Source organism: Netta rufina (genome assembly GCF_964035555.1).
Source record: "Netta rufina genome assembly, chromosome: 27".
Taxonomy (NCBI): Eukaryota; Metazoa; Chordata; class Aves; order Anseriformes; family Anatidae; genus Netta; species Netta rufina.
In genome coordinates, this window is record NC_140151.1 from 754055 (window position 1) to 775683 (window position 21629).

General features: G+C 41.4%; 1 protein-coding gene across 3 annotated transcripts in view; it reads right to left on the reverse strand.

Annotated features, from left to right (window-relative positions):
* GFPT1 (glutamine--fructose-6-phosphate transaminase 1) overlaps window positions 1-21629 on the reverse strand; it is a 43509-nt gene that overhangs the window by 14522 nt on the left and 7358 nt on the right. For 2 of the 3 annotated variants that reach the window (XM_084302173.1, XM_084302172.1), the window contains exons 2-14: window positions 18446-18553; window positions 17926-18033; window positions 16066-16191; window positions 15218-15276; window positions 13898-14032; window positions 12971-13032; window positions 12138-12217; window positions 7385-7490; window positions 5945-6108; window positions 5224-5319; window positions 4822-4919; window positions 3579-3699; window positions 1471-1628 (exon numbers count right to left, since the gene is read on the reverse strand). In XM_084302173.1, coding sequence (XP_084158299.1) covers window positions 1471-1628; window positions 3579-3699; window positions 4822-4919; window positions 5224-5319; window positions 5945-6108; window positions 7385-7490; window positions 12138-12217; window positions 12971-13032; window positions 13898-14032; window positions 15218-15276; window positions 16066-16191; window positions 17926-18033; window positions 18446-18553 — 1421 coding nt within the window. The remainder of the gene's footprint in view (window positions 1-1470; window positions 1629-3578; window positions 3700-4821; window positions 4920-5223; window positions 5320-5944; window positions 6109-7384; window positions 7491-12137; window positions 12218-12970; window positions 13033-13897; window positions 14033-15217; window positions 15277-16065; window positions 16192-17925; window positions 18034-18445; window positions 18554-21629) is intronic. The other variant, XM_084302174.1, reaches the window with a different exon arrangement.

Sequence of the window (21629 nt, forward strand, 5' to 3'; positions counted from 1 at the left end):
AGTGAGCAAATGATGAAAACACTGAAGACTAGAACACCCAACAACTGAAGATGTACAGTGGAACATCACTACTACATCTGGTCACTGTGACAGGACAACTGACTCTAGCTTTTTTTGGACCACATGAAAATGCACATGGAATGCAAAGACTATTGAAAAGGTAGAGTGATTTCAAACCTTCTTTCCCCCAGCTTGTTAAGAACAGATTTTGAACTCTTCAACTTGCATAGACTATATATTTCTCTACAAGACTATAGTGACTGGTATCACTGACTCCAGGAACAGTTATCTGCACAGCAAAGTGAAACTAGCGCTCAAGGAAATTCTATCTGCATAAACATTTAAGGCACAGTATCCAACATCCATTATCAAGTCTAGCCTCTGAAGTCCTTAAAAGACAAATGTTATGAAATGGTCTGTGGTGCAGCAAGCCTTGGACTGAAGTTGCTTAGAATTCAGATTAAGGTTTGTAGTAGTTCTGTCCCTTTCTAAACAATAATAAAACAAACATCCACAGTGATCAGTATCAGTGAAGACTTAAATAGCTCAGAAGGAATCTAGAAAAGCTTCAGTTATGCTTACTAGCGGAGTTTGATACACAATGTGATCTACTTTGTTTTGGTTAGTACATAGTTGAAGGTTACGTTAGCAAATAGCACTGAACAGATATGTTAACAATACTTGGATCGTTTGTAATATGTTCTCAAAATGAATCTGAATGTACATTCTCCCCTTACGGGGAGAATCTCTTCAAGTTTGTATTTCATATATGCACAGCTTTGGTAACTCCCCACATCACCAGAGAGAAAATGCCAAATTCAATTATCTCCTAACTGTAATGTTAGCTATATGAAAACAATCAGGGACAAACAACTCCTTCAACTGTTTCTTACAGGATACTCATGAATTTTCCATGATCAAATTCCCCAGTGAACTATTAAACTCAAATGTGGTTTTTGGCTAAATTTATGTAACACATTGACATCATCTCGCCTCTAAATATAACTAAATCAAAGCAGATTTCACCATGCAGAAGCACTTCATCAAAATGAAATGCAGCAAAGCAAGTTATTTTATACTGTATCACACGCAGCCAGATGCATCAAACATAGAATAACTCTTAGATGGACATAAATACTGGTTTTCTTTAAAAGACCATTTCCCCATTTTCTGTTTAGTTAGTTTTAATATCACACTTTCTTTAGTAAAAGCAGTGTGATTAAGGGTAGTTGTGTATCGCCTACATTTCCAAAACCCTGTCTTACAATTTCTTTTTCCATATTTAGACTTTCATTTAAACTGAGTCTGCACCTCAGGACAAATAATGACAGAGGAGAGAATTTTTGCCTCTTCAGAAATAGAATCAGCAATTGCAACCGTTAAAAAGGGAACGAAGAACATTCAGAGGACCCATATGATAGCCAGCCCCCTCACAGGTGATTCAGTAAGATCTATTAACTTGTTATTTACCTTGGTACTCGCAACCCCAATCTCTGGTCCTGCATTGATATGGACTCCACAATCCGTCTCACGTGATATAGAGCTGCCAACTGTATTAGTTATTCCTACGGTTAAGGCTCCTCTCTCTTTGCAATACCGAAGACCCATCAAAGTATCTGCTGTCTCACCTGAAAATACAGATATTTACAATGCTGCATTTGGTATTGGTTACTGCTGACACTGAAGATGTAAAACAGCAGTGCTTTTCTAAATATAATCTCATAAATTTGCGTTTGTCTGCAAGTCAAAAGAGTTAGCAATTATGTCAGACCATGCACACTGCATTTTATCCCTAAAAAGAACAGTTAAATCTAGAAAACACCGAACCTGAAGACAGTACTTATGTTGCCATGGTTAAAAGAACAACTTAAGTCCAAGTGTATCTCATTTAGCAAAAACAACTTCTTCCCCTTCCCAGTTACTAAATATTCACCTTGGGGTGTTGTGGGGGGTAGAACCCATGTATTAAGGATATCCATACATAACCTAGCTGAAATGTACAGCAGATGAAAAAGCATTAATTTACACCTAGCCATTAGAGTCTTCCCATGTTACCGTTATCAAAACCATACAACTGCTTGGCTGATAGTGCTCACCAACAACCTGCTATCTTGCAAAATCTCTTCTCAAAGAAGTCATGCCAAAAACTGATCACTCCTGTCCAGAATTGTTTGCACAACACCAACAGAGGCTAGCTTAGATCAGACTTCAGTTAACATGTTGTTTCAAAAATTCAAGATATAACAAATTAGAAATAGTTAGTTTAAAAATGAAGTCAACAGATGGGGAAAAAAGAAACCTCACACTGATTATCCCCAGAACTGCTGCTTGTGAGCTGAGCTCCAGACATGGGCCTAGAAATAGAAGCTACTGTACATTCTACACAGCGTTACCAGTTTACCTTTATTCTAAAGCATAACACCTTTTTTGATGTACTCCTGCACACATAAGGTGACAACAGAAAACAAGAACAAAACAAAAATACCACCAAGGTTAGGTACAATTCTACTTCAGTACATGAATACATATAAACACTGTCTGCACACTACATTACTTACTACAAGTCATATAGGGTGGAAATCTAGGGCTACAAAAACAGATTTATGGGTGGGGAGAACTCAGGTTATTTGAGCTCAATGTTTACTTCAGTTTTGTACTGCCTGATGACTAAGCTTAGGTTCCAGGAAAATCCTTGTTTGCTTGCCACATCCAACACTTCAGGGAAAAAGATGCATCCCCTAGTGTGCCCTCAGTTGTGTTCACTGCTAGATCTGAGACAGTACAACTTATAAGGGCAAGAAGTAACACGTGTCCTAAAACCCAGAGAAAACTGCATCATTTACACGAGCCCCCTACAAAGAGGGGCTCTAAATTACCTGACACTGAGGAGGAAAAACATACTGTCTTGTTAGGAAGAGTATTTTAACATACAGAGAAAAACTATTTTTAATAACAAATCTGAAGATCAGGTGTGACAATCTAGAACAGTAAATGCAACTAAAATGAAAAAGACCTATTGCAATTGTCCTCGAAAATATTTTGGACAGGATATATCACTTTTTTTTTTTTTTTTTTCTTTTCTAAGCATTTGTGTGTTTTCTCTCTTACTCCATTCCAAGTTTGTTCTATTTTTTCAGATACTCTTCTGTAGTAGCTTCATGTCTTTTATGGATCTGATGCACCATGTTGCTTAGTATCTGGTACTACTTTAACAAAAGAACTGAAACTATTCAAAAAGAAGCTATTGACTTGTCTTTACCCAGACCTCAAAGGATTATTTTTTTTTAAAATATGCTGACTGATGAAATATTTCATCGCAGATAAAGGAAACAAAACCACTGTTACCATATGTAAGACTCACCTAAACAAAGTCAAACACCCACCCACATGCAGATGGACGGGAGGTGAACCACCTTGTTTTTAACTGATTTCTAGCATGTCTGTGCCAATTTGTTCATTTGCATGTATCGTGTGCAATCCTACAGGCAGGCACAAGAATTGGCCCTGCTGCCTTTTCCCTCCTAAGCTAACATTTACAGGAAAGATGTGAGTGAGTGGGTTGTAAAGTGAGATCATACCTGACTGGCTGATGAAAAAGCAAACATCATCTCTGAAGACAGGCGTGTTTCTATCCAAGAAATCACTGGCTAGTTCAACCATAACGGGTAATTCAGTCAGTTCTTCCAGAACCTGACGGGTCTGGTAAAAGGAGATGTCAAAGTTACATATTAGATTGTATTTAAAGAAAGCTGTTTGGAATGTAAAGTCTTCTAGCCCCCCCAAAGGAAAATATTATCAAAATACATGTAAAAAAATAGCACTGGATTATATTTTAATTACTCAGTATACTCATGCTCAACTCACATTCAACTAACCCTGTGAAAAGCTATCCTGATTTTGGCCCAACAAAAAGCCTGTGAGGCCAGCTCCTTTCAATTGTTCTTAAAAAATCTCACATAACACAGGGTGTCATTCTATCAGACTATGACTTGTATTGCTGAAGAATTCAGAAGCTACCACCAGTATCCAGGCCAAGCCAGAAACTTGTTTTGGCTAGTCAACTGATTACTATTACATTGATTATCTTATACAGCTACCCAAGATGAACAAAAAAATATTTTTTGGTTCTTGTAAATCAGTTAACATAGCTGTGCTCCGCAGATTTTCTGAGGATATCCGAATAAAGGATTCCTCTGTGAAGTTGTGGAGTACTTTAAATTGCAACATTATGGGCTGCCAATCTACAATATAAAAAAGCTTCATCTAAAGCCATCATGATTTATCCAGTGATTACGTAACATGTCAGAGAAACAAAAATCACATGTTGCCGATACACACAGCCAGCACTTCTGTAAGGTATAAAGCAAAACCTCTTCAGAGTACTGGGCAAGCACAGAGAGGTCTCTAAGCATGTGCCCTAGCTGTCTGCACAAAGAACAAAGAAGAAAATCATGTCTGGCTCATGGCAACTCCTACCTTGCTGCAGCATTTGCATTCTGGTGTTGCATTATCCCTTCCCTTGCCAGTCATCTTTTACAACAAAACAAGTTGTTTTTTTTTTTTTAAAAAGCATTCCATAGCAATAAAATCAAAGGCAATATTTTCATAAGTACTCAATCACTCAAGTTTTTAGTTCCTATTATTGTCACTAGCAATTTGAAAATCTGTTGTATACAGATTCAAAAGGATCTTCACTAATCAGAATGATTTTTTCTCACTCAACATTACTATTCCACCTTTATCATGCTTGCCAGACACAGTATCGTGCCTGCTGTTCAACTCCAGCTACAGTTTGCAAACAGATCAAGACTGACCACTTACTGCAACTCCAGCATGGTAACTTGTCCCGCAAGCAATAAGGATTAAACGACGACACCTCTGAATCTCCTTAATATGATCCTTCAACCCACCGAGGTTCACTGTAAACAAGATTCAGAGAGAAAAATTAGGGTGGCTAGGTAGCAGAACTTCTCAAGATTACCGGTGTTAATATGCATTGTTATGATCTCAGTCAACCACTTTGCAAAAAACAAACAAAAAAACTCATCACAAAGAATAACTTTGCCACCAGATTATGTGATTAGGGAAGCACTCCCTGTAATAAGACATGCACGTTGTCTTACACTGGCACATTTTAATCTCCCATGTCATCACCTACTTCCTCCTCTGTAAATCTACTGGGTACTGCTCTGTAAAAAACAAACAAGGATGCATCTCAATTACCAGTGTAGTCGTCAAAGTTGACCCTTCCTCTCATTGTATTAACAACAGATTCTGGCTGTTCAAAAATTTCCTTTTGCATGAATGAGCTGAAGTTACCTATAAAATAATAAAAAGAATAGTTTACCACACAGTAATATACATTTTCCCTATGTTTATGGGGAAAAGTTTGGATCAGAGACAATGACAAGCCAGTTACCAGTCAGAGATTAGCTTTTATTCCTGTATGTGTATCTAAAAGAAAGGTTCATTTAAGCGGACATTTCATTTTCTACTCATTTTGAGCTGATCTGATGCCTTAGAACTAGATTCAAGATACCAGAATGTGTCAACTATCGGTCAGATCCAGAATGGCAAGCCTCCTAAGGTCCAATCTCAGAAAAAAAAAAAAACAGATGCCTGCAAGCAGAAGGTGAAATCCTCAGCTCCACAATTCCCATTACAGTGTTAGCTCAAGGGAAAGTCTTATTAGATGTAAGGACAATTTCTTTTGCCATGAGGGTGGCTAAGCACTGGAACAGGTGCTCAGAAAGGCTGTGGCATTTCCATTCTTCAACATACTCCAAACTTGTCTAAACAAACTCCTGAACACAGTGACCTATGGACACTGCTTTTAGTTCAGAGACTGGACCAGATGATCTCCAGAGGTCCTTTTCAACTTTAATTATTATGTGACTCTAGAGATGACTGTGCATCTACATTGGTGACATTCAGAATATTTTACCCTTCATAATTTGCTGAAGTTCCATCTGCAGGGTTTGGACAGCACGCCCAGGGTGATCACCCGCTGTACGTTTGATCCGGTGGATGGAAAGACGGCCATCAACCACAGCTGCTACATCATCATCTTCAAGGAAAATCACTCTGTTGGTATGCTCAATGACAGCACTATAAAAGCATACATCATTTGCCGTAAGACATTACTTGTCATGTAAAGACAAAGGCTACAGCCCTACTTACAATCCAACACACATATTTCAAAAGTTACTCATTTCAATGAAATTTCTTTTAAAATGAAAGGAACACCGTAAAGAACATTTCCACACTACCAATACAACTGGATTTCTTCCACCTATCTAATTATGAATTTCAGTGCCTGCTTTAAGAAGAAACTATGAATTCCTCAGTCAAAGCAGCAGGTGTAGTCGCGTGATCTAACCATTAGGAGCTAGAGAACAGAAGTCAGGAAGAAGGCTTAATACACAGAATATTCAACTACAGGTAAAGGGATTCTTTCTCTTTTCCAGCAATAAGCAATCATCCCTCCCTGCATGTCGTGTTCCCCATGCGTAGAACTGTGAACACCTGTTACAATACTTGAACATCTACTTAGACATGCTCCAAGAATTAGGTACTATTGAATACTTTTCCTGCCTTCAGGTTACTTGAGAAGTGTCAATACTGGAATTACCTGTGAGGCTTAATATCTTTGACAGGATTTTAGTCCGTGCTTTCTTACTTCAACAAGGCAAGCTGTACTGAAATGCATCAGCTCACTATTTAGTAGCTTTTGTTCTGACCTTGGCCAAGTCATGGAAAAGCTCTCTGAAATCAGAAGACATTGGGGTATCCCAAATCTCTCCAAAACGCTGATAAAATGAGCTCTAGAATTCGAACCGTGCAGCATTGTTACATTTCTGGAAAGAGTACTTATTTCCCTAAACAGAAAACTACCTGTTCTAGAAGGACTAACTTTTGTCAAGTTAGTCCTTCCTACCTCCACTAAAATGAGACACCTTTGATGCTAAAGGAATTGCACATGTGCAGACATTCCTGGAGAAGCAATGCAATCCTCTTAGTAAGTTGCATCTGTTCTGTTACTTCAGGTCTGTACTCTCACAGCTTTCTTATCACTCACCTCCGGAATCCTATTAGCAGGTAAGATCTGTCCCATGCTAGCTAGGCTTGAAGAAGGATTAATAACATCAAAAAGTGTTAACAAACAACTCAAAGTGAGTTTACTTCTTTAACATTAACCTCTACTCCTCTGTCTCTTTTAGAGCTGCAAATGGTAACTAATTGTTTGTAAACAATGCTAACAGCCACATAATTTATATATTATTTACTATTATTTAGAAAGAAACTGCCTCCCCGTTTCTTGTTAATGGCTTCACCTTTACAGACCAAATTTTTATATACACTAAAAGATGCTGAAGAACATTACCTAGCATCAGAAGCAAAGTAGTACTCCACAGCTTTCTCCTCAACAGGAAAGAGGCAGGTGGTGCTGTCAACACGAGACAGGTTACAACTTCCCTTCTTGTCTTTACCTAAAAGACAAGAGAATTAGGTACTGCACATACCAACAGATCTGGAATGCAACTGCAGTGTCAGGTTCAACAAAAGGTCCCAAGGCATGGTACCAACATGAAGCACTATTTTCATCACTGTGAGCGGTCACAGTAAATTTAACAGCATCAAAAAGGAGTGGGCAGCATACGAGCAGTCATATTATCGTGCCCTTTCTCAGTTTTCTTGCATGTTTTTTTTATCTGCGTTTGAATTAAACTTGCAAGTGTAATGTGTGCAGAGTTTTAGGTTTAGAGGAAATTATCAGTAACAGTTCAAAACGAAGTTTATGCATGACTCCACTAGGAAAAGAGCATTCATGCTACTTTATGAGCAGTCATATTTACCAATGTTTTCGTAGTTTCATCTCCCCAATTATCATTTTAAAATCTCTCCTGTGCTCCTGTTTCACTAACTTTCATGAAGCTTTAAGAAGTCAAGCAGGATTTCTCTTTCTTTGCCAGTGACATCACTGGATAAAATTCTTTCAGAGCTGCCACCTGTACAACCACACTATTCCACTAAGTGCCAGCAGAAGTAACCTAAACCTGTTTCTGTCTGGCTGAGCTAATGTGTTCAGACACAGATCACAAAATTCATGATTAAGTACCTGACATCGCTACTGAGATAATCAATTACAAGCTTCTCATTAGGATCCAAAACTTGTACAGCTGGTAACCTGCTGAGAGTCTTACACTTCTATTAGGGAAGTATCTAAGTGGACTGAAGGACACACGACTTGAGAATCAACTTCTGAAAATCCTGCACCAAGTCTTTATAAAAGTCTTTATAAAAGTTTGGTACTTCACCAAGAATCCTTCACTCTTGCACCTCCTGACACACTGCAATGCTCTAACTCCACTTCTGCTGCAGAGAGTATTTCTCAGCACTGAAGCACATCAGGAATGCAGATGAGGACCAAAGCACCTACTGCTCAGCACTGACCTCAAACAAAACCAGTTGCCACTCTCTGAGTGTGGGAGGGGATTAAGCAGCTTACCTAGCAAAATGCAATAATTGATAAGGAACAACAGCAATTCAATAATTTAATTTACTCTGTTGTTTGTTTATTTCCTAAGTCCTAATGGAAGTTCTTCACACTGGATACAGCTCTGATTCGGTGATGTAAGCAGAACTCATGATGTTGAGAGTTGTAGTGTTGTAATTGAAAACGTGAAGAAAAAAAAATACTGCTTTCATGTTGGTATTTAATAAGAAGGTACCATTTAACCAAAAATTTAAGGCCCTCCACTATAGTTATCAAGTCAGCCAATGAAGAAAACAATTAGAAAGGACAGAGCAAAAGTGTTAGTTGCCATTCTCCAACAGAAGCACCCACACTTGATCAAAACATGCAAATTTTGTTTCTCAAAATACATTTCTGCACATTGACTTTACTATGTTGCATTGCTTTCCTGTATGGCAGATTCTACATGGAGCTATAAGTACAAGGTGTTCTTATTGTGTTCACACACATGTTCTGTGTGTTTCTTATGAAGGAGCAATTGAAAAGTTAGTGTTATCAACCAATTACGACTTATGTTATCTGCAGGTTTGTCCATAGATAATCCATTTATCTATGAGCAACTTGGATTGCTGCTGCACAGCACCTACTCCCATTTACTAGAAATTAGAAGCAACACAGAAGTAATCTTTTTCCTTCTATATCAAAGAATAGAGATGTCATGATGAATTAACACAGGTACAGTAAAAATTGGGGGAAGACATGTTTTCTGTGTATTTTAATATCATACTTTATGACAATTTTAGGTATATTGCAGTTCTGCAAAGGTACTACTGCAGATTAATGCAACTGCTGCTTAGTAGATTTTTCTATGCTTACTTCAGCAGCACTGAAGTTTAGATTTCCTTAAGAGTATTTTCAGAAGATGACATTATATAATTGTTCTCAAAGCCCCTGGGAACTATCCTGACCAGAATTTTACTCTAAATGCTTCAAACTGACTTAGAGAAAAATGCTTGGTAAAAAGAAACAAAACATCACTTCATGTTTTTATTCAGGTAAACTAGCTCCTCAAACAGAACACAGCTCACCTTTCATCAAACTGAAGTTTGTTTCTGCTCCAGCAAAAGCACACATTTCATCCACTAAGTGATGAAACAAGTTAAGTCTGGTGGTGCTGGAATTGCATTTATTTACAAGAGCTAAGAAACAGCTCTTTTCCTCTTCTATAAAAGCTTTCTACAGTTTCAGATAAAAGTTAACCTTCATATGTGATCTGATGAACTAAGTCCTTAAATGACACCAAAGCGGAGGGAAGTGTCAACCTGCCACAGGGCAAGAAGGCCCTGCAGAGAGACCTGGACAGGTTGGATTGATGGGATGAGGCCAATGGGATGAGGTTCAGCATGGCTAAGTGCCAGGTCCTGCACTGTGGCCACAACCACCCCAAGCAGCACTACAGGCTTGGGGCAGAGTGGCTGGAAGCTGTGTGCAGGCAAAGGAACTGGGGGTGTCAGTCGATGCTCACCTGAATATGAGCCAGCAGTGTGCCCAGGTGGCCAAGAAGGCCAACGGCATCAGGAATAGTGTAGCCAGCAGGACCAGGGAGGTGATTGTCCCCCTGTACTCTGATCTGGTGAGGCCACACCTCAAGTGCTGGGTTCAGTTTTGAGCCCCTCACTGCAAGGACGTCGAGGCCCTGGAGCATGTCCACAGAAGGACTACAAAGCTGGTGAAGGGTCCGGAACACAAGTCCTGTGAGGAGCGGCTGAGGGCACTGGGGGGTTTAGTTTGCAGAAGAGGGGGCTCAGGGGAGACCTTATTGCTCTCTAACAACTACTTGAAAGGAAGCTGTGGGGAGCTGGGGGTCAGACTCTTCTTGCAGAGAACTAGGGCTAGAGGGAATGGCCTTAAGTAGTAGCAGGGAAGGTTCAGGTTGGAAACGAGGAGACATTTCTTCCCAGAAAGAGCAGTCAGGCATTGGAACGGGTTGCCCAGAGAAGTGGTGGAGTCACGGTCCCTGGGGGTGTTCAAGGAAAGGATGGACACGGTGCTTAGGGACATGGTTTAGTGGGTGACATTAGTTGTAGGGTGATGGTTAGACCAGACGATCTTGGAGGTCTCTTCCAACCTTAATGATTCTATGAAATAAGTACTTAATGTGAGATTAAAAATGGTTTGCCTAGTAAGTCCCCCATGTATTTCAAGCTGTTCAAATACAGTCATGCTAACAGAGCAAAGGGAAGTTAATTGCAGTCTCAGCACTTTGACAACCTGAACTCCAAAAGGAATTCCAGAAATGCTAGCAGTAAGATTACTGGTGATCTCCTAAATAATGTTTTTCCTAACACGGTTTCACTCTACTGACCCCCACCCCCTTTCTCTTCTTCTCAAAAAAAAAAAAAGTATCTTACTATTTCCTTCTGTAATCAAAGCTGCATAGAGCACAGACCACAACCTGCACTAAATCATCAATTTTGTGTGTGGAGCATTATGTCACAGTACTTGAAATAGGATCAGTGGATCTTCTGTGTGTTGCTCATGGTGTTCTGGATCAAGAAGGAATTCTAGCTAACCCCTTTGTTTCAGTATACTATATGGAAAGCAATAACCACATATTAAAAAGACAATGCAATTTGTTTCATTTTTGATTCCTTTCCTAATGAACTGGAGGATTTGTCTGAAATTTCAACTATTATTGATTTTTTCTGGTAGGCACCTTCCTCCGTTTTTATGGATATTCCATCAAAAGAATGATCCATAGACTGTACAGCTGAAAGTGCAATTGGGAAAAAAAAAATCAGATCATCAGTGGGAAAAAAAGTGTTACATACATACATAGAGAATCACTGTTAATTATCTGGCATCACCCAAGAGTAAACACAGACACAGTTTACTGGGACTGGTTCTTCACATTACATTGTAGCAAGGCAATGTTAGCAACACCAAGAAGCAGTCAAACATACTGCCACACTAAGTCCCTTTGATCATTGCAGTGTTCATATAACTACTCCACTGCCCAGTAAATGAATAGGTTCAGACTCCTTCAAAAATGGTAAATTACAGGATAATTCTTAACCACTTTTCACATTCACAGTGCAACTACATGTCATGAGACAAATGCGTGAGAGAAATGGACAGAAAACACAGATCACCATGCATAAGGTAAAAGCATTATACTTTTTAAAATTGAAAAGAGGACAATAAATTTTAATTTGTGATAGTGCTTGCAAAGGACACATTTTTGTTCATAAAAGCAAACAATTCCCTGAATGACTGCATGCCACGCACCTATTATGAATTTAAGTATTTAAGTTTAACAATACTGTTCTAAGGTACTTTTTCCTTGCAACCACCAGACATTAAAGCTTTGATTCTAAAACTAGAGGTGAGTTCTGGTCTTAAATAGGCAGACATCAGGGAGCAAAAACAGTAGGTTGCATATCCCTCAACAAACTAGATTTAAGGTACATGGTGGTAAAGCATATGGTTAAAAACATGAAAAACAAAAACAAAAACCACCTCCTTTTTGTAATGGTTTAATTTACAACAGTAAGTATAAACATAACATATACTCCAAAGCATGCAGCTGTTTGTGAAACCCCATGTTTGCAATTAACCCCACTGGTGTGGGAGTGATTGGGCTGGCAGGGCTCACGCTTACCCGTCCTGTACAAAATAGGGATGTGGTCAGTGGAGAGCTTGTGCTCACTGCGCACTCCTATTAGCAGGGGGCTCCCTCTCCTGCAAGAGAAGACATCAGGTTACAAGCCTCAGCACCCAAAGATTCATCTCCCTGAACTGAACAACAAATGAACATCCCAAATTCAGCATGAACTCTGCAAGAGTAACTGAAATCCCATGACACCTGATTCAGGAATACCTAGACTGTTGCTCACTCTATGCATCTACAAACAGCTATTGGCATGTAAATTCAAAATCAGTTGCTAGGTTAACACATATGGTTAAATCAACCTGACTGATCCTCATGTTTAAAAGTAGAGTAGAAAACCTGAACACCAGGCAGGCCCAGCTGCAAGTCATATAGGGTACTTGTCCACATGCTGTCACTATTGCAAACACAAAGGAAAAGATGAAGGCATCTTCTTTCTCAGCTCTTGCAATAAGAATCTACAGAAAACACTGTCTCCTCCTAAGCTCAGAGCTGACCTGTTCCAGACCAGTTATGATGCAGGTTGTCACTAAGAAATCTTTAAAATACAGGGTGCACCCTTTCGACTGAACTATTCTACTTTTTTAATTGTTATAATAAATGGGGAAGAAGAGAAAGGAAATGAACAACAGCCAACCTCACCCTAGAGTATACAGTATAACAAGAACAACCTCTACTATCTTCCAGATTGGTAAAAATACAAAAATGGTAGAAAAAAGGGAAAAGGAAAAAAGAAAAAAAAAAAAAAGAAAGAAGGGTTTAAAAAAAAAAAAAAGCTACCTAGAGGGTACACCAAATACGTGCTTTTCTGTACAAATACTTACCTGGTACCAACTGCTTGACCAGGATAATGAACACTTTTAAACACAAGGGCAAAAGCACCTTCCTGGAATGAGAGAAATGCAAACTGCTTATCCTGTCCTTTGAGACCAGGTCATCATTTCAGAAATCCCAACATATAAGGTACACCCACGTTTCTGTGAACAAGTAAGAGATACTGAGCAGAAGGCTTCACAGACCTCTTCACAACCTCCAAGTGCTTCTTTCAGAAGGGTACCCCATCCCCAGGGCAGGATCCCCAGGGCAGGAGCTGACCACTTGCTGAGTTCTCACCTGAAAGGCAGCCCCTACAAGTGGTCTCCTTAACTCAGAGGGCTAAAGCCTGATAAAAAGTGCCAACTCTGGGGTATTGGCTAAGGTATAGTGCCACCAAGCGCACGGGTGAACCACCACAACCTGCCAGCCACATTTGTTCTTGGTCTACAGCTACTGCAGATTCTGCTAGGGAAATCAGTGCAAAAACCCATCTCCTGAACAATCAGCAAGAAGTGACACGTGGAAGCCATGCGCTGTGCAGAGAAGTCCCCACAAGGGGTCAGCATCTCTTCCAGATGGAGGTTCCAGAGAAGAACTCAAGCAGACTTGATCTAACCCTGTCCCCTGCCTTCCACGTGCTCCTGCTCAAAGCATTCAAGGAACTAGATATTGCTGAATCCCCAAATTTATTCAATATTCGTTTGAAAAATAAATGTCTAGTGTTAAATAAGAATGAATGGATGTCTGCTAGTAATTATACAAGGTAGGAAATGAAACACCCCATTATCATGTGCAACAGAACGTCCCTGGGAACGTCAGACACAGGTTCAGCACTGCCCTTAACAGCAGTTCCCTGCACAACATCCCCATGTTTGTCCCAGTGATGCATGTGTCTGTCCCTGTGTCCCCACCCGGCCCCCTGCCCCGGGCATTACCAGCTGCTGGATGACCCTTTCCACAAGGGTGGTGAAGCTGACGTCGTCGCTGTCGCGGTTGTCATACATGTACTTCACCAGCTTGGCGATGCACTCCGTGTCTGTCTCTGACTCGAAGTCGTAGCCCTTGCTCTCCTGCAGCCGCAGCACATGTTTGGTAACCAGCTTTCTGCCTGCCTGCCTTCCTCTCCAGCCCTCCTTTTCCTTCCCACACTTTCTCCTTTCCTTCCTTTGTTCCTGTATTCCCTCCTCCTTTTCTGCTTGCCTTCTTGCTTCCTTTCTTTCTTGCTTTTCCTGCTTTTTTTTTTACCTCCTTCCCTTTTGTCCCCTTCCACCTTTCCTTTTTTCCCCTTCCACCCATAACTCTTTCCTTTCCCTCCTGTTCTCCTGTCTGCTTTTCCTCTGCGTTCTTTCCACCATGCCTTTCCTTCCACTCTATTAGCACGAGTGGGAGAGTGAGTGGAGGGGTGCAAATGGGGGCATGAGGTGTGGGGGGGGGGGGGTGAGTGCAAGAGGCAGAGCACAAGAGTCAGCATGAGGCTGAGTCCACCTGACATTATTTACAAGTGCAAAAGAAAGCACAAGCATTTGGGTAAGCGTGTGCCAGAAAGCAAGTGGGGGGATAAAAATGTAGTGGAGGTGCAAGAGTAAATGTGAATGGGCACAGGAGTGCAGGTGAGGAACAAGTATGAGTGTGAGTGAGTATGGCGGGTGCAAGTGGGGAAGAGTAATAGTGCAAGTGGAAGAGTGAGTGGGTGTACACGTGAGTGTGAGTGCAAGGGTGACTGTGGGGAACATGAGTGGGAGAGTAAGTGCAAGTGGAAGAGTGTGAGAACAGGAGTGAGTGAGTATGAATGCAGAATGAGTGTGTGCAAGTGCACTTCGGGAGGCAGTGCGAGCAAGGAGTGAGTGGAGGAGCACAAGATGTGAGTTGGAAGGTAAGTAGGAAGTGAGTGCAAGAAAGTGAATGGAGGATTGAGTAGATTGACTGGGGGAGCAAGGGTGTGAGGAGGGGAGGCAGTAGAAGAGAGCATGAGTGGGGGAGAGAGTACAAGTGCAAAAATACAAGTCTGGGAATAAGTTGGGGAGTGACAGCACATGGACAGGTGGGGAGTGAGTAGGAGTTGGGAAGTGAGGGAGCTAGTGTAAGAGCATTAATGCAGGAGCATGACAGTGTGGACAGTGGTGGAGTGACTTTGCTTGTCAGTGCAAGAGTGTGAGAGGGAGAGAAGGAGCAGAGAGTGTGAACACAGGGCAGCAAGGAAGGTGACGAGGTGTGCAGGGGTGGCTCTCTCCCATCCATGCTGGGGTCCTACTCACCAGGAATTTCTGCAGGTCTTTGTAGTTGGTGATGATGCCGTTGTGGATGACAATGAACTCTGGAGACAGAAGAAGGCCCTGCTCAGCTCTGCACAGCATCCTCAGCCTTACAGTCAGTGACAGCCCATGCCCACAGCAGCGCAATACCCAACAGACAGCAGGGACCACAAAACCTTATAGTGCACTTGGCATAATAAAAAGTTTAATTTCCCAGCGTGATCTCCTTGCTCTGCCCCATTCTGCTTGATTGGTAATAGCAGAAGATACATATTAATGACCTGGGTGGGACTAGAACTGATGAGATCTTGTAAAACTTGTGGAAGTTCTTAAACAATTGCCTGTTTCCAGCAAGCTAGAAACAAGTGAATGCTATACTCCCCCTGCCAGCTTGCTAGGGCACCACACCAAAAAACACCAACCAAGACATTTCTGTACAGTGGTGATGAGAAAAATATAAATAAATACAATAGAAATAAAAAAAAATAAAAAAACATAAACACAAAGAACAGCTGGGTAGATCCCTACCATCCAATTTCATTCTGTTTCATCTCCTCTCAGCACTGTGGCTGTGCACCCACCAAACCTTTGGGACACTAACCCTAGCCCTTCATGAGATGATTCAGGGCTGTAAGCACTCCATGAGAACATCCCCCATAGTCTGAAATCAATGCCAAACCCCTCCAGCTTCCTGGTAATTGGGCTCAGCATCACAACTTGCAATAAGCCACCTGTCCTGAGTCCAACCACCACTTCCTGCAACACACCAGGTGTCCCAGAAAGCCACACATATTTCCATATACTCCAAGACTTGCTCAGGACCACACGTTTTCTCTAGCAAACATTCCTACCATTGTTTTTATCCGAGCGCTGTGGGTGGCTGTTGACAGGACTGGGCTCACCATGGGTAGCCCAACGGGTATGCGCAATTCCAAGGTGTACATCAAACTCGACGTCAAGATCCATGTACTGTTGTTCTGCAGGCAGAAGTGGGAGAAGTTTAATATGGAGGGCTGTCTCTACCCCAAAGACAACACAAGAATCTCATCCCACCTCCTGGACCCACCATCAACAAACCTAACAGAACACTGAGTGCATGAAGCTACCACAGCAACAACCCCCTGCTCCAAAGCACTAAAATTTCAGATTCACCTATGCTTAAGGATGTTTACAGCTAAAATACACAGCTTCATTCCCACTCAGGAAGCCTAAACAAGCAGGAGGGAGGACATCCCTCACCCCACTGCCCTGAGCCTTTCCTTCCCACAGCACCCTGGCTGTCCCTGCAAGAGGATTCCAAATGTGAATGCACACAAGCAACCTTCCTGCATTCCTCACCCAACCAAAATAAAACTTTTAAGAAAGAATCCACCCTGATTTTTCCTCTCTTGGGTGCAGCTTGCCATCCTGTCATCTCCCTGGCATCAAACTGTGACTAAACCAGCTTGTTTCATGGCTACATACCACTATGGCTAAAATATTCATCACTACCTCTTGTCACTAGAAAGCATACCATTAGTATTTCTTTGGAAAAAAAGTGTCCTTCTGTTCTCAAAATGTCTCCACAACCACTTTAAACTATGTATATCCAGCAGTTTTCTTGAGCAGACACACATTTCTTCAGAAATACTTTGCATACCTTATATTTCTGTAATGCATGGATCATCTTGTCTAGGTTTTTCTGTTCCTGGTTTTCTCTACGCTATGATTAGATCTACCCACCTTATTTTGGATAAACAGCACTCTGCCATGAGGTCAACTTTTTTTTAAACCCTTGCTAATTTTAAGTTATGCAAACAGCTTGCTTTATATGATTTCTCCAAGTTAACTCGAATAACAGCACAACTTAAGTTTATAACACTCTTAGGTTAACAGCAGCTCTTATATGCAAACTACAGTAATTTCACCTCCCTAGAAAAGCATCTTCCCATCCACACACAGCTTGTCTGTACTCTACCCAAACAATTTTGTGTTTCTTTGTGAGCTGCACATATTTAACAAAACCAACATTTAAATCAAAGGGAATATAAGGAGGCAGAAACACACAACACCTCATTCTGTGCTTTCTCATCAATTTGGCAGTTATACACGAAGAGATTGGACTGTGCACTTAGGCACATGGTCTGAACTTTTGGGTAGACCTGTGCGGTGTCAAGAGTTGGACTTGATGATCCTTAAGGGTCCCTTCCAACTCAGGATATTCTATGATTCTATGATTCTATGATCTGTGCTTACTTGTAGCCATTCACTTAGTCCACGGCTACAGAGATCGACAGCTTCAGTAGGTACAAATAATACATACGGAAATTTAAAATTCGAGTAGTGAATTTATTAGCAGATTTTTGATTTTTTGGCCAAGCTCTAGGTCTCTGATAATTATGTCCAAGTAGTTTCCATTTCCCCAGTTTAAGGAAGGTTTGTTTTTTCAGTCTTTTTAAAACATATTTCAGGTCTATTTTACATTAATAGGATGCAATTCCTTTTTCTTGCTTTTTTTGTTTCTTGCTTACTTGTTTTTCTTGCAACATCATGACAACATCCCTAGGATCACTTTCCATCACATGCATGAGTGTCTACATCTCTGGCATTCTATACAGAAATTATTTGGACATAGTGTTTCTGGGTAAAACAGATAACATTCAAAATGCACATGAAATGAGAGGACATTTCAAAGAAGGAGAGCAAGCAAAGAATGAAAAGGTAATACATACTGTGCACCTCTTCATCCAGAGCCTTCACTTTCCCTTTCTGTTTGATAAGATGGATTTTGCACGCATTAGCTTCCCAGTCTTTGTCATTTCCGCCATCGATTCCCACACCTAAGCATCACCACAGAATATGAAGAAAGACTGAAATGCAGAATGCACGTTACAATATTTTATGTAAACACGTACTGCTTTTTTTTTTTTTTTTTTTCCTTTATGATGTCCTTCCTCTCCCCAGCTGACACTCCAAATAAAGACAACAAACCCAGGATATTAGAAGTAAATTTTTGCTTTGTCTTCTTTTAGGTATTTTCAAATCCTCAATAATGGGCATCAAGAACATTTATGGAAGTCTGTATGTTGAAAGTTAATCCAAACCTCTAACCACATGATCACAGACATCCAATTTGTGTTTCAGCTTGCTTCAAAAGCAGAAGCCGGTAGAAAACATTCATAAACCACATTCATGTACCACAAGAATCGTTTAGCCAAAATCCAAGAGCCACAGATGCTTGAAGAGAGCTACCTGCAGAATCGTAGCCTCTGTACTCCAGCCGCTGGAGCCCTTTAATAAGGGTCTCCAGGATCTCCCGTCTTGTCCGGGGAACATGGTAGTTCAGGTAAGCAAAGATGCCTGTATGGGGAAAAAAAAAGAGCATAATTTACAATAAAGTCACAGCAGAGAGAACTGTAGGTGCTATCTATGTGGTACACACACCCCATTAAAAATCCCATTGATTGATCTTTCACATTGAGAATCCCTGCGGGATTCACAGCTGAGGTCCAGTGGAGATGTCACTGACATTTCGGACCAAAACTAACCACAAAAACCACTGAAAGGCTCGGGTTGGAAGGGACCCTAAAGATCACCTAGTTCCTGGATCAGGTTGTAACATCCTCCTCAGGAGGCTGAAAACACACAGGACAAGCCTGGGTGCGATGGGAGAGACTCCCCAGGTGAGCTGGACCTGGACGACAGAATGAGCTGCCAGGAGACAACACAGTGGACAGGAAACTCATGACTCCAGATGAAGAATTTAAGGTTCACTAAAACTGGACTTTGCATGCTTAAGAAGCATCTTCACTAGTTATTCTTTCTTGAATATCTTTCTCTTACTAAGTTCCTCCCACAGACTCACTAAGAAAAACTCATTTAATTCATGCAAACCAACACCCTCATACTAATTGAGCTATTTTTTCCTGTGGGTTGCAAAGGCAGATAAATCATTGCTTCTATTTTTAAGCAGCTGGCACACAAACACATTGTGGTGATGGGGACACACAAATTCCTAGATCTCTAATACCAACTATGGCTCTATTTCAGAAAGATTCCCTTTGGTGCCATCATGGGGCAAGAACATGAGAAGACATTTACTCCTTGCTAGAAGTATCTGTACTGGAAAACTGTCATTCTCCCCAGTTCAACGTTTTAAGGGAGAAAAACATCTGCATGGAATAAAAGCACAGGAGGTTTTACACAAACAGCTACATATGTACGTGACTGGTAACACAAGGATTGTAATTAGAGAAACATTATAAAAACACTCTTGAGGAGAACAGAGTTCAGCCACTCAGCCACCCACACAAAAAGCCCTTCTTAAAGGCATCCCAAATCTTTGACTTCTTCCTGACAGTGCAGCCATATAGCCTGCCTCATAGCTCCCAGACTTTTGCATGGAAGACTACTCCCAGGATGGCTCCTGAACCAGGGATCTTTATGCTTACACAAATACTTTACTTTAAAGAATGTTTGAAAAATTTTGTTCTTAAACTCTTCATGATTTAGAATTAAACTAAGTAATTCAAAGCTTTCTAATGTCTTAATTTATTTTGTAAGGAGAAACATGGGCTATTCGGTTGATGTGTTGTGCCAAACACCACATAGCAAAGCACTGAAAAATTTAGAAGGCCTTTTTTAAGCCTTAGCAGAGTACTTGTATCATGGCTGCCTGCAGTTCTGATCCTCCCTGGTTCCTTCTCCCTTTTACAAGGGCTTGGCTTCAGGTCTCAGGATAGGTTTGCCATGAGCTTCAACCACCCACCCACTCTGAGAACACCTCTCCCAACCAGCTTGAGAAGTTTCATCTCCCTGCAGCGTTGCCATAAGAGGAGTGTGCCACATCTCACTTATTTTCCTCCTTTCTACTAGAAAAAAAAAAAGAAAAGAGATGCACATTCTACCATTCCTCTTTCTTAAACTGTTTACTCAGATTAAGACAAAGATAAAAAAAGCTTTTTACTTGGTTTCTTTTGCTCCTACTCTCATTTCCCCTAAAAGCCAAAGCCTTTTCCAATAACCACTTGTAAGACTATTAGGACCAGGCTTATAAAAACTGCAATTTCTCTCCCATTGCTCCCAGCAGCCCAACCCAACAAAGCACACTGACCTGCTGCTGCCACCTCTTGAAGTTCAACTTGAATGTTGGTTCTAGTAATGACACAGACAGAGTGAGGCCCTCCTCCACAAACCTCATAATTCGTAATAAAACTGTTGAGTTTTTAGCTATTTATATAATAATACTAATAATTATATATTTATATATTTATGTTGCTGGTTTATTAACCAGCAGTTAAGAACCCCTGCTGTATTTCAAAAACTTCCTCTGCTCTCATCCTACAAACCTTCATTCTCCACCCTTGTGAAAAAAAAAAAAAAAGTTTTCCAAATTGAGATACTTAGTTCACTCTGTCTCTAAAAACTATATTCTTCAGACAAACAGCAACCTCCCTGTTCACAAGTGAACTGCTTCCAAAGAGCTGTCACCCAGGCTGATGGACTGCACATTTCAGCTCTATCCCGGACACCTAAAGTCCTGTAAGTGACTTCCAGGTCTTATGGAGAGTACAAAGCAGACTGCTTTATTAGTAGGCAGTGGCTGGAAAAGCCCATCTGTCTGTATTTGCCTGAAACGTCCCAAAGAGACCCCCAAGACAAATTTAAAAAAGCATATCAGGACCCAGCGATGCCTGACATACCCCTTTACACCCATACCACCTACCGTAAGTAAAGCTACCTCAGAAGGAGCAATTACAACCAGCATGTGCAATTATGGAAATATGAAAGCTGCATACACTTTTCCCAATTAACTAAACAGTTTCAGAGCTGACTCCTCTCCCTTGTTATACGTACCCTGGAAGCACAAGCCAATGGTCCCACTCCCACCCAAATCCCTGAGTCTTCCAGATGTCACCTCCGGGCAGCTCCCTGCGCTCTTGGAGCCCACCAGCAGCTCTCCAGGCGCCCTCCAAGTGCTGCTCTCCTGCTGCAGCTCCCTGCTCCCACCACCACAAGTCCTGTCAAAGTGGGACGTGCTCTGTCCAGTGAACGGGGGGTGATGACTAGTGCTGAGGTGCTCAGATGTGGTGACGGCGAGGCCGCCCCTGAAGCCCTGCGGACAGCAGCAGGATGAGAGGCACAGCAGCCTCACTGAGGGAGCAGCAGGGCGGTCTGCTGTGACTCACAGGCAGACACGGGACAGGCTGCCTGGTAAAGGAACCGCTGGAAATTGTGAGGAGAAACCATGTGCAGAAGGCACGATATATGTAGGCCTACCCAAGAAGGGAGAAGAAAAGAGAAGGACAGGGAAGGGTAGGGGAACAGGACAGCAAGCTTAACTTCAGTGGTCACAGCAGCTGCCCAGCCATCTTGCATCCAACCTGGCTGCCCGTCAGCAGCCCCAAGCCTCTCTGACAAACAGCCGACAAGGACA